Source organism: Apium graveolens, chromosome 10 (assembly GCF_009905375.1).
Source record: "Apium graveolens cultivar Ventura chromosome 10, ASM990537v1, whole genome shotgun sequence".
NCBI classification, from domain to species: Eukaryota; Viridiplantae; Streptophyta; class Magnoliopsida; order Apiales; family Apiaceae; genus Apium; species Apium graveolens.
This window is the reverse complement of record NC_133656.1, coordinates 202,710,879-202,723,886: the sequence shown is the minus strand read 5'-3', so window position 1 is coordinate 202,723,886 and position 13,008 is coordinate 202,710,879. Positions and strand designations below refer to the sequence as shown.

General features: G+C 36.5%; 3 protein-coding genes across 3 annotated transcripts; 1 reads left to right on the top strand and 2 right to left on the bottom strand.

Annotated features, from left to right (window-relative positions):
• Positions 1 to 407: 407 nt before the first annotated feature.
• On the bottom strand, positions 408 to 2,216 carry LOC141691661 (pectinesterase-like). Its single transcript, XM_074496425.1, has 2 exons — positions 1,220 to 2,216; positions 408 to 1,096 (listed from the first exon to the last, which is right to left on the bottom strand). The coding sequence occupies exons 1-2, from the start codon at positions 2,214 to 2,216 to the stop codon at positions 408 to 410; spliced, it is 1,686 nt and encodes a 561-aa protein (XP_074352526.1).
• Positions 2,217 to 3,064: 848 nt separating this feature from the next.
• LOC141688976 (pectinesterase-like) lies at positions 3,065 to 5,443 on the bottom strand. The gene is made up of 2 exons (XM_074493130.1): positions 4,454 to 5,443; positions 3,065 to 3,989 (listed from the first exon to the last, which is right to left on the bottom strand). Exons 1-2 carry the CDS (start codon positions 5,355 to 5,357, stop codon positions 3,313 to 3,315), a joined length of 1,581 nt encoding a protein of 526 aa, XP_074349231.1. The 5' UTR covers positions 5,358 to 5,443; the 3' UTR covers positions 3,065 to 3,312.
• A 3,037-nt stretch (positions 5,444 to 8,480) lies between these two features.
• On the top strand, positions 8,481 to 11,709 carry LOC141693033 (endoglucanase 17-like). The gene is made up of 8 exons (XM_074498014.1): positions 8,481 to 8,919; positions 9,031 to 9,237; positions 9,529 to 9,729; positions 9,866 to 9,958; positions 10,084 to 10,245; positions 10,370 to 10,466; positions 10,585 to 10,748; positions 11,036 to 11,709. Exons 1-8 carry the CDS (start codon positions 8,662 to 8,664, stop codon positions 11,366 to 11,368), a joined length of 1,515 nt encoding a protein of 504 aa, XP_074354115.1. The 5' UTR covers positions 8,481 to 8,661; the 3' UTR covers positions 11,369 to 11,709.
• The last annotated feature ends 1,299 nt before the right edge of the window (positions 11,710 to 13,008 follow it).

Genomic DNA, 13,008 nt, shown 5'->3' with positions numbered 1-13,008 from the left:
TCAATAAGCTTCACCAGAGCATGAAGTACAGATTTTAACTGCCAATGTTTGAGGAATAATTATTAGCAAACATAGATGGCTTTATAGAGGGATCAAGAACACGTACCAGAAAATAACCTTATCACATGCAAGTTTTGGATTAATTTGACAAGCTACTGCTAACGTCCGGCCACTGACACATAAAACCTCATGACCAAGGTAGCAAAAGTGAATAACAAACGAAAACATTTTGGCTATATGTAGAATAACAAAGGAATGTTCATTATTTTAAAAACAAAATACAAAACAAGAAAACTTGTTGAAGATTAATCTACTACACCAGCCCAAATAGCTAGGTAAGCCTAGAATACAGAAGAAACTAGTACCACTTTTCGGTACACAAATTGTTTAAATCGTATATAATTTAATTATAAGCCACCGGAATAAGGCACCCCTGTCTGTGGTAACCAATCATCCCCCAACAAGAAGTTAGATACTGTAAAATTAGCCGCTTCTTTACCACTAATTTTGTGAAATCCAGGCCATGTAACACGTTCCTTAGTTACTGATCCAGGCCCCTTGTTGCCTAACTCACCATAGTATAATGTATTGAGAGCAAAATCTCCAGACCATTCGCGCCATCCAGCAGGATTGATCAAGCTATCCATGAAAGATTGAATGTAAATAGTCCTCGAGTATTCTTTCCAGGGCCTTCCTAGATATGTCTGTGTAGTTCCATCGCTTGAAGCCAAATCATCAGCAGCTTTGATATCACAATTTTGTATAGAAATGCCAGTGTTCTGATTCGGATCAATTCTTCCTTGAGCTGTGATGGCATTGAACTGGTTGGCTAAGGGAAGTCGTGGATAAATGTTGCAATTTTGTAATACTGCAGCAGCGTTACCGAAAATGAAATCGACAGTGCCATAGATGTCACATTCTGTGTAATATTGCCTTTGTGAGTGCACATAGAGGGTGTCTTGGTATCCTTCAAAACTGCAGCTGTAGAAAGTAGACATATCTGCTCCATTTCGTACTGCAACCGCTTGATGCTTTATTCCTCCTGCTGTGTTTCTGAATGTTATATTCACGCCTACAAATCCTTGTCCCACTACAGCTGCAATAAATTTTTAGTTGTAGATTATTAGTACATACTAAAACTATTTTTAGCTTGTAATAGCGCCATCACAATGCCAGTTATTATATGTTTACAAGATAAATAGTATATATTTTTTCTTACCAAATGTTGGGGAATTGAATGTGGTCCATCCATCAACAACACTGCGATTGCCAGTGATCACCGTTTGATTGATGCCATCACCAATCATCATCAAATACTTCTTATATTTTGGAATAGTAATATATTCTTCGTAAACCCCAGCAACAACATATATCAAGTAATATCCATCACTAGCTAGTGAGTTATTTGGAGCCATGGCCACTGCCTCATTGATTGTAGTGAAGTTCTCGCTTCCATCTTTACTAACAATCACAAGGTCACTTATTGGAATCTCATCTGCACCATCATCTGTTTGAAGAAGCTTTCTCCTGCCAAGTCTCTCAGAAAGTGTTTTGTTTTTATTCGACACTTTTAAGGGCAACGGGCTATGTTTAAATCCGGGTTGCTGTCTCTTAGAAGGAGTAGATGGTCCTTCGTTCATCTTATGACCCCAACCTTTATTGAATAGCGATAAAGAAACACTGAATAGTTTATTGTCATTTGCAAGAGGGGTGGAGATACCATTTTTCTGGTTCCAAGTTGAAGCTGTTTCTTGAAGGCCATCCAAACAAGTCTGCGTGTTAGTTAAAACGGAACTGAGTAGGGTTTGTACATCTTCGGCTTTAGAAGAAGATAAAGCTTTGGTGCTTACTGACTGCAAGGAACTCGTGAGAAAATCCATATTAAGGTCTGCAAGTAGATGACAATCTTCAAGAGCCCGTAGTACCCCAGTCGATAATGCTGCAGATGATCTCTGATATTCTTCGATCAACAACTTAAATTTGCGAGCATTTGACAGGGATTTACGAATGGAGAATTGACACAAATTGTAGACATTGGCTTTGGTAGTGTTGTAATTTGTTGGAAGAGAGGAGATACACGAGGAAGGATATGGGGTGGAATCGCAAATAGAGTTCGAGGAAGAAATATTATTAGCCATGGATGAAAAGCACAGAAATGAAAGTGCAACTACAATAAACAGAGCTGGAGAATTTTTGGAAAAGAACTTAGAAGCCATGGTTATTCAGATAAGATATTGTTCTGAATACGTGAGTAGATTGAATGATTATGAAGTGGTGCCTAAGTCCATATATATATATATAGTAGAAGAGTAATCTTGGAATGTAGCGAAGTCAAATATATTTGGAGGAATCATAAACGTGTGCAATGGATACATAATCAGTTGAGAACAGAGAACTGGAACAAGAATTGTTGTTGCCTGCAGTTGTTGTGCTGCGTACTTATATTAAGAGTATCTGAATGCATGCTGTTTGTTGATATCGCGACAGGGATATTTTCAACGTTAAACCAAAGTACAACAAACGTAGCTCGATATGGAAAATCTATCTAATCTTTGTTTATTTTCTTATTAAACACAGAGGAATGTTCTGATACCGAGTATTAATAGATTAGTTTTCTATAAACATCTTTGATTATATAAATGAGGTTGTTGATTGTACATGCATCAAGAGTTTCTGATTCACATCATATTCTATAATGGAGATTTCCACCTACACTAATTTAGATTTGGTTGTTAATGATGATTTTAGTAAAGTTATTAGTTTAATTCGGACGTGCCTAATCGTGGACTTTATTTGGTCATGAATGCATGTACTCTGAGGAGACAAGAAGTAATCTTACCATTGTCTATCACAGTATTACTTGGATAACTATTGGTTTACACTTGTGTTCTGTACTAGTTAACTAAATCGCTGTGTCATTCGTAAAAAAAACTTCTTCGCTCTTCAGAAATGTCGTTTATACTGCAAATAAGTAATATCATTTTGTAGCACATGAGGATAGTTGTGATGCATTTTTTTAATTTGTTTCTGTCATTTTTTGCTTGTAATTATAAACACTAAAACAAGATGTTCAAATTTATATTCATTTGTGTTACTCTAATCTGTCATTTTATTTGATTATGATTACAATGAGTATCATAGGTTCACAATTAACACAAGCAGCCCTACTACATACACAAGCACACTGAAGCATGCCCCAACTGAATTATTGTCTTGAGCTCGAATGTTGTGGCCTATTCATCTGCAGTTTGCAGCTTTATTGCTCGATATTGATCTCATCCCTCGTTAAAATGTGACATAAGTTACTGAGGACTAATACGGGGTACCAGTCTTAGGTATCCATTCGTCCCCTAAAATGAAGTTACTTACTGTAAAATTAGCTGCTTCTGAGGAGGTAATGATGTGAAATCCCGGCCACGTGACTCTTCCTCTGATCCCTGATCCAGGCCCCGTGTTATTATATTCAGCATAGTAACTCGTATGCAGGGCAAAATCTCCAGACCACTCGCGCCAACCATCTGGATGAATGAAGCTATCCATATATGTGTGCATGTAAATTGTCCTAGAATACTCTTTCCAAGGCCTCCCCAGATACGTCTGTGTAGTGCCATCGCTCCTAGCCAAATCATCCGCAGGTCTAATAGTGCAATATTGTATAGATATCCCTGTGTTCTGATTCGGATCAGTCCTTCCTTGAGCTGTGATGGCATTGAACTGTTTGGCTAGAGGCAGGCGCGGATAAATGTTGCAGTTTTGTAACACAGCAGCCGCGTTACCAAATATGAAATCAACCGTGCCATAGATGTCACAATCTCTATAGAACTGTCTTAGTGAGTGGACATATAAAGTATCTTGGTAACCTTCAAAACTGCAGCTGTAAAATGTTGACAAATCTGCACTATTTCGCAGAGCCACTGCCTGGTGCTTAGCAGCTCCTGCAGTATTTCTAATTGTAATGTTGACCCCGACAAATCCTTTCCCATCTACAGCTGCATTAGTTTCATATTAGCATAAACATAACAAACTGCAGGCAGATATAGTTAGTAGCTCGTACATTTATCTAGTTTACTTGAACAAATATTTCTATTACCAATAAATTTCACCTTGTAAACCCGAAAAGAAATATAAAATATTGGCGATGGCTATGAAAAGATTAGAACTAATGGTTTGATTAATTTGTTGTGAAAATGACGGAAATGTTAATGTTCGTAATGTTTGAATAATTAACGTTTAACAGTATATTTAGAACATAGGCTGCATTTGTTGACCTGATTAAAAATTAATCGTAACTATCTAGTACTGCAGGGCAGTGACAAACTCTAACAACATTTGTGAGAAGTGTGCTTGTGTATATTTATCGTAGAATTGAACGTAAAGGATATATAATAGTTAAGAACCTAGATCATATAACAAAAATTGGCACTCAAAATTAAATCAAGAAGTAATATCTTACCTAATGTTGATGAATTGAAAGTACTCCAGCCATCACCAACACTATGGCTGCCAGTTATTACTGTCTGATTAATACCATCCCCGACGATCATCAAATATTGTTTGTTCTTGGATATGGACACGTATTCTTCGTAGACTCCAGCAAGCACATATATCACATAGTATCCAGCAGTAGCCTCAGATTTTTCTGGAGCAGAGGCCACAGCATCACTGATAGTGCTGAAGTTTCTGGTTCCGTCTTTACTAACTGTAACATTAGCGAACTTTTCCCAATATAACGTGCCACTTTCAGACGCTGAGCTATTTTTAGGAGGTTCAGATGGCAGAACTTTCCTTTTGGGAATCCACCCTTTGATGAATAGGTCCAAAGAAAGACTATAAAGCTTAATGTCCTTGGCAACAAGCTTGGAAATGTCATTGTTTGCACGGAACCAAGAAGAAGCTAAATCCTTTAGTCCATCTAAACAAGTTTGTGTGTTGGTTAGAATGGCACTGAGTAAGGTTTGTACATCGTCAGCTCGTATTAAGGACAGGGTTCTAGTTTTGTTGATAGCAAGTAGACAAGTTGTGAGAAAGTCCTGGTTGAGAGCTACAAGAGAATGACAATCTTGAAGAGCCAGAATGGCACCTGGTTTTAAAGAAGAAGAGTGCTGGAGATATTTGTTTATCAGTGACATGAGTTTATGTGTGGCAGCTATGGAGTTAAAAATCGAGAGCCTTCCGTTGTCATAGATGGTAGCGTGGCGATTACGGTAATGTATAGGAGAAGTTCTACAAAAGGGATGGTTTGGTATGGTCCTGCAAATGGGGCTGGAGGGGAAAGTTACTTCAGCTGTGCAGAGGAAGAATTGAAGTGAAAGTGAAAAGATGAACAAAGTAATGAGAAACAGAGGTTTGGAAATCATTTCGGATAAAAATATGTTGGAGAAATAACAAATAAGGTCTTTTGTAAGTGCTAAAGGAATGTCTGTGGTGTACTTGGAGTTCAGTTCAGCTAGTCTACTTATAGTAGAATAAGTTTGAAAAATTGTGTTTCAAGTGTTGCATCCATCACTCTGTTTGATGGATTGATTTACTGTAATCTTTCGATGTCAACATTAAATATTATGGGGGTATTTCTTTCCGTTTCGAGTTTCTCAGTATTTTTTTCAAAAACCGCTACTTATTTTTCTCAAAAATACTAAACCGAACACCTCGTATCTCTATGTGTGACAATGACACTAATCAATGGCCGGAACTAGAATTTCTCGTCATAAAGTTCAACTAGTGCTAAAATATCATTCGGGGTAAGAAATTCTTCTTTTGCTTTCGACCAAACCAGATATACCCGGTGCATTGCATCTCATATGTAAAGTAGGGTCGGGGTCTTTTATCACTACTACTCATCAAACTTTTTAGGAATAAACATAATTTTTTTGATAAATTTGGAGATGGGTCTGTTCTGGAATAGACTGAGTCAGCTTCTAACTTGGTTCTGTCACCGGTAGGTTAGTGGATAAACTCCTAGAAAAGAATAGAGATTAGACTAACGAAACTATGGGTGAAGTTTGGTCATCAGTGCTGACTGTACTGATGCTTATTCCTAGTATCATACTAGTAGTAGATAGTCATTGTGTCGTTATCTTTTGTCATAACATGGTTAATTCATTGGATCAGAACTTACTAAAATTATATTATGCTTAGCTACCCCAGAAGAAGGTATTGATGCTTGAAAAGAGTAATCTTAAAACGCAGGCTGGGTATTAAAGTCTTGGCATACATGTCAACTTGAACAGTTGCAGGGATCTCTCAAAACAGAACGTACAGGATAACATGTGTGAAGAGTCTCTGCCGGATTCGAATTTGTTCTAGTTTATTATTAAGTCGAGTCGAATTCAATAAGTTTATGTGACAAAAATTATCATAAATGTCAAAGTCTTTTTGGAGGAAAATTTAGAAGCATCACCGTTAATATATGAAATTATTGCTTTTTAGTATTCATGTACCATTTTTAGAAAGAAAGTTGGTCCCTTTCAAGCCTTTGTCGTTAATAATATGTATTTTATAATTTTTCATGGATATCCAAAAATTCTATAAGGGGTGAATTAGGCGTTGAAAAACAACTTGGCTCCCTGTATTAAAAAAAAAAATTGGTGTTGAACCAACCAAAGTAAAACTATATAGCAAACGGGTGGTTAACAGTCGTTTGTAAGGGGAGTCGGGCATTCTAAGAAATATAAAGAGAATTGAGAACTCTGCCGTCTATGAATGCATTTTACTTTACAGACATGCAAAGTGAAATTGTATAGTTGCAGGATGCAGCAGTCCAGCAGACATGGAAAATAGCAAGTGGCAGTAAAAATGAAAGACCAGGACAAAAAACAGCTTAGTAGTTTTGGAAGACAATTTGACACTTTTAAACAATGAGCTACTAACATGTATCATGCATCTGTGTAAAACCAAATACATGTTTAAAGCATGTAATAAGAAACATATTAAAGCATGCAAGTCTAGTTAGTCCAGCACATATAAGTTGATATCAGAAAGACGTACGCAGCTGATGGTTTTGACTCTGGATCTAAAAATTATATTAGTTCTAACGGTTTATTGAAATTAAGATCACTTTTTCCGGTTTGTACATGAAAATAAGTTGAAATTAAATATGTACAACAAGGCATTGTCAACAAAAATATATGCACCGGGATATGCATATATCAGCTTCACTTCATTTATGGTAGGTTGTGTGTGCGTGTATACAAATCTCAATCTACAAATTTCAACTCATGAACAGCACTTCTGTGTAAAACTGCTTACAATTTAAAACTGGTAGCGCAAAGATACAAGTGTTTTAAGTTAAAATGTGCAAGTGGGCTGCATGCAACTGTACTTTGAAAGTGCAAGGGCATGAAATCAGTGTTTTGAATTAAAAATTAGTTAATACTGTAATATATTAACTATAAAATGGAAGGATCCGAGTTTCGAAAAACCGATGACTATAACCATTAATCTGTTACAAAATTTAGCTGATAGTTTAAAAAAATTGAGACGGTCACATTATCCCCAACTTGATATCTTTTCTAAAAAATTTATTTTCAGAAATTTTTTGCAAACCAATATTTAGCCATAACAAGCGGCTATCGGTTGGGTCGTTCCGTGTTCCCGAATTTGAAAATAGAAAAAGAAGAGAAAAAAATATTTTAACTTTTTTTTAAGATGTGCTTCGGAATTTTTTGCCCAGAAAAAAGAAATAGTCAGGAAAGAATTGATTGATTTTTATTTTCTTTTCTGTTATTCTCACTTCTCTTTCTCTCCTAAAAATGCAGGGAGGGCATTACCAAGCTTTCGGGGGAAGAAATGGTTATTTATTATGCTTTGTGTAAAATGTAAATGGGCCTTAAAAGGAATGAATCCAGTCCAGCAATGGGCTCACCTTTATTAAAATAGAATCTAACAAAGTACACTCGAAGCCCAGCCCAGAACCTTGTAATAAAATTGTTACAGGTCGGTCAATGTAACTGACATAAATTCTATCAATAAATTGGACAACCCAAAAGTCACAGACTAACCGTTACTTTAATATGTAAATAAATAAATAAATTTATTCTCGTGACACGTCAAATTCGACGACATCAATGCACCTCCGTTTTAATTTTCATTTATTGAGTAGGTGCATTTTAGAATGAATCTTACATTCTTTCCCGAGACAAGAAGGGGTACAACAAATGACAAGTTTAATTTATAAATGAGGACTAGCATTTTAATTTATAAATAAAATACTCCAGTAAGGAACGGCAAACGCGACATAACTTTTATCAAATTTATCTAAAAAAGGACATAAAAATATATCAGAATTCAAAATTTTAAGAAGCATATTTTCCCTAACATCTTATTGGTCCAACACACAGTAACAGATTGGAGACAAAATAATGTGCAATTGACCCAAAAAGAACTTAGAAATGATCTTTATTCCTTTACTTTTTATTTGTGATATATAGAACAAATACTTTATACAGTTTTAAACTTAAATCAATTTATACTTGCAGATTTCAAGAAACAGCTTTATCAAACACCAAAGTAAAGCAAAGTACCAAACAAGCCCTTAAACAACCAAAAACAACATACAATACAAACCCTCTGCAACCCCTGCAGCCTTGTTTGTCCTGATTGGTTACTTCCTGTCCTAAAATCTCTCTCTCTCTCTCTCTCGTTTTCACACGCAAAAAGAAGAAAATGTCTCTCTCTGTTTTGACTCCTCTGTTTCTGCTTGCTCTGTTTCACTTCACTCTCTTTTCATTTCTCAACAATGCCACCGTCTCTGCCGCCAATCTCCACCACCAACCTCACCGGAGATACGCCTCACATAATTACAAAGATGCCCTCACTAAATCCATACTTTACTTTGAAGGACAAAGGTCAGGCAAGCTCCCTCCTAATCAAAGAGTCACTTGGAGAAAAGACTCTGGCCTTTCAGATGGCTCTGCTATGCATGTAAGTCTCTCTCTCTCTCTCTCCCTCTCCTCTCTCTCTCTCTCTCCCCTGTCTCTCTCTGTCTCCCTCTCTCTGTAGATTATTTATTCCTTGTGGGATTTGACAATGCAGGTAGATTTAGTAGGAGGGTATTATGATGCAGGGGATAATGTGAAGTTTGGGTTTCCAATGGCTTTTACTACAACTATGCTTTCATGGAGTGTAATTGAGTTTGGTGGCTTAATGAAAAGTGAGCTACAGAATGCTAAAGAAGCTATTAGGTGGGCTACTGATTATCTTCTCAAAGCCACTGCCCATCCAGACACCATTTATGTTCAGGTTTACATAATCTCTCTCTCTCTCACTCACTCACTCTCTCTCTCTCTCTCTCTCTCTCTCTGTGTGAGAGTGAATTTATCAAGCATTTGTTCCCTTTTCACTGGACTTGATATAACTTTTGATGTTTATAGCAAATAAGTTTTTTTAATTTTCAAGTTAGGTTTTTGCCGTACATTTTATTACCCTCTTCGGACCGTGTTTCCAAGTGACTAGTGAGGCTGATACGTGGTAGTGTTTGATTTGGTTTTAGTCAAGTTTTGGATGTGAATGTGTTTGTTTGGGTTACTGTAGGTGGGCGATGCAAATAAAGATCATGCTTGTTGGGAGAGACCAGAAGATATGGACACTTTAAGAACAGTTGTGAAGATTGACAAAAATAACCCTGGTACAGAAGTAGCAGCTGAAACTGCAGCTGCTCTTGCTGCTGCTTCTTTGGTCTTTAGAAGGACTGACAGGACCTATTCTAAGCTTCTTGCCATAAGGGCTATTAGGGTAATTTACTAATATTTTTTCTTGAAAGTTCTAATCTTTCAATACTTGTGTAATTATACTTTTCACCTCTAAGAAACAGAAAGTACTATTGATAACAAATGTGCATTAGGCTAAACAAAATTAAAATCTGTCACAGGTTTTTGCGTTTGCTAATAAATACAGAGGTGTCTACAGCAGTACTTTGAGAAAATGGGTTTGCCCCTTTTACTGTGATTTTTCCGGATATGAGGTAACAAATTCCACCCTTTCGAAGAGAATAAAAATTTATATATCGTTTTCATTATCGTAGAGAGCACGTTGTTGGTATATACGATAAATTAGAGCTCATTGTTGGTGTATATAATTTATGCGTAGGATGAGTTATTGTGGGGTGCGGCGTGGCTGCACAAGGCCACAAGAAACCCAATGTACCTTCGCTACATTCAAGTAAATGGACAAACTTTAGGAGCTAATGAAGGTGACAATACATTTGGGTGGGATAACAAGCATGTTGGCGCAAGAATTCTACTCTCCAAGGTCACATTGCTACCTTTAATGACTAATATCTCTAGTTTGGGGTTGTTAAATCAAGCCCTTATACATTCATGCATGATCCAAAATCATGTGAATTAACCTTTGATTCTTCAATATCCAATATCAGGCATTTCTTGTTCAGAAGGTTCAGTCCCTCCAAGATTACAAAGGTCATGCCGATAGTTTTATCTGTTCCCTCGTTCCTCAGTCCCAGTACACTCCAGGTCCCCTTTTCCTCTTTGTGTATAATTGTATATGATAGACATTTGCATACATATACATAATTCTCTTATTTTGAATGGAGTGCCAATAATAATAATATGTTGGTGTAAACGTGAACAGGTGGGTTACTGTTTAAGATGGCTGATACTAATATGCAGTATGTTACTTCAACTTCTTTCCTCCTAGTAACTTATGCCAAGTACTTGACCAATGCGAAGAAGGTTGTTACTTGTGGGGGATCTATTGTCACCCCTAAGAAGCTTCGAACCCTTGCTAAACAACAGGTAAAACAATCGCTTCCCCTTCCTTATAAGTTAAAAATCTAGTGCATCAAAAATCTAACACATTGTAAATGAACCCTTTGAGTACAAGTAGATGATTTTGTATCCAGTTACCAGTAAAAGTCACAGTATCTGTATGTTATCTTTAAAGTCCCAAACTCACATGGCTCTAGTCCCCACCGGGTCTACAAAATTAATGTGTACTTTATATTCCCTTTACGGTCATAGCATGGCTTCAAAGTTCAAACTGATACAAGTGTTACTATATTTATTGTAATTGGGATAAACAGGTGGACTACCTTCTAGGTGACAATCCAATGAAAATGTCTTATATGGTGGGTTATGGTCCAAGGTTCCCACAAAGGATACACCATAGAGGATCATCTTTGCCCTCCATTGCCTCGCACCCATACAAGATCCAATGCACCGCGGGATTCAGTGTGATGAAATCCCAGTCCCCTAATCCTAACATCCTGATTGGTGCTGTCGTTGGTGGTCCAGATAGAAGAGATCGATTCCTAGATCAACGGTCAGACTACTTCCAATCCGAGCCAGCTACTTATATAAATGCACCCCTTGTTGGATCACTGGCTTATCTTGCTCACTCTTTTGGTCAACTTTAGTAGTATGAGAGCCCTTCTACTATTTACAAGATGTGCCTTCCTAAAAACTGTTATTTGCATATTTTATCTCATTAGTGGTAGAAATAGGAGTTCAGTTATTGGTTGTTGGGGGACAAAAGATGAACTAAAGAAATTCTCGAGCCCAGAACCTGATGGCGCAGTTGTCAAAGCAATACATATGCGTTGTCTGAACCTATGTATATGGAGTATAATATTTCTACATACATAGAAGCATAGATTATTAGCTGGTTATTGTCATGTTATGTTTACCAATTTGTAACAGTGATTTACTGATTTCTATCTTCTCGTATCAATGTGTGAATTAAAGATAACTTTTATAACTGTGACTTTTCTTTTGTGCCTAAAACTGTGATATATAAATATGTGATTCTTATCTACAAGAAAGTCTAAGCATATGTAGCTTTTACCATCTTTTTCTTCACTGCAATGGTTGTGTTTTAATGTATTTTGACAACTGGCGAAAATCGGAAACAGCTTAAAAGGAGTTGTTCATAAGTTGTGCTTCTAATCTTGAAATCCTGAACTACTTAGGACACTTTTTCCTACTTACATGCCCCTGAACCTGATGAACTTGTAGTAGGTGTAAACACACACACACACACATAAAGTATGCATATTTACAGGAGTGCTATTAATAATGTGTTGGATTAAACATAAACAGGTGGCCTTTTGTCTTAAGATGGCTGATACATATCTTGCTTTGGTTTTAAAAAAAATGTATTTATATACTAATACAAAGTTCTAAACTGAACAAGAAAATGGCACTTGAAATAGAGAGTTGCTGACAAAAGAAATGAGAAAAAAGTGGCCTTGGGATAATTACAAAACATGTGAAGTTATACTTAAACGTTTGTTACTGTCTTGGACTATAGTTGAGGCCTGAGGGGGGCCTTATTATTAGACCGTTGAACATAAAAAGTTGTACACGTATCACAAATTCTTGTTTTCTTCCGCATTGTAAATCTAATGATTGAGTCTCAATAAGAATGTGACTATGTGAGCAGTGAGCCTAAATGCAGGTTTTGTCACATTGTCTTATATTGTGGCATGACATGAACGGAACATATACTCTAAGCTTGGATGTCATATATATAGAATCTTATGATATTTTTAACTAAACAAAACAGAATTTGTTGAGGAATCTAAATTAGATATCTATAATCTATGGTAGAAAAATGACAATGTATGTTGATGGCACATGATCAGTCTTTACGCGTAGAACTCCTGGGAATTATGTGTGACAACTGACAAAAGTAACACTTGATCAACCAGTTAGTTGTTATTTCCGTAAATATTCTTCCCACTTTCATCCACTTTCATCACATACTTCATTGTCTTCAAGTTGAATGTGTTGATTAAAATCAGATGTTACCTACCTCATCGAATCAATCATGAATTCTTCATTTCATCTGGTCTCAGAAGTAACAAACACTAGCAACTAGAACTTGGATATCCTCCATACCCATAACAGATTCATCAGATGAGCGACTTTCACTTATTTTTTTCAAAATTATCAATCTCTTCATCTTTTTTACCTACTATTATAAAACATTGAAATTTAGGCCGGTACACTACTTCCTCCCATTACATAATTGCTTTTCCTTAAAAAAATTCAATAT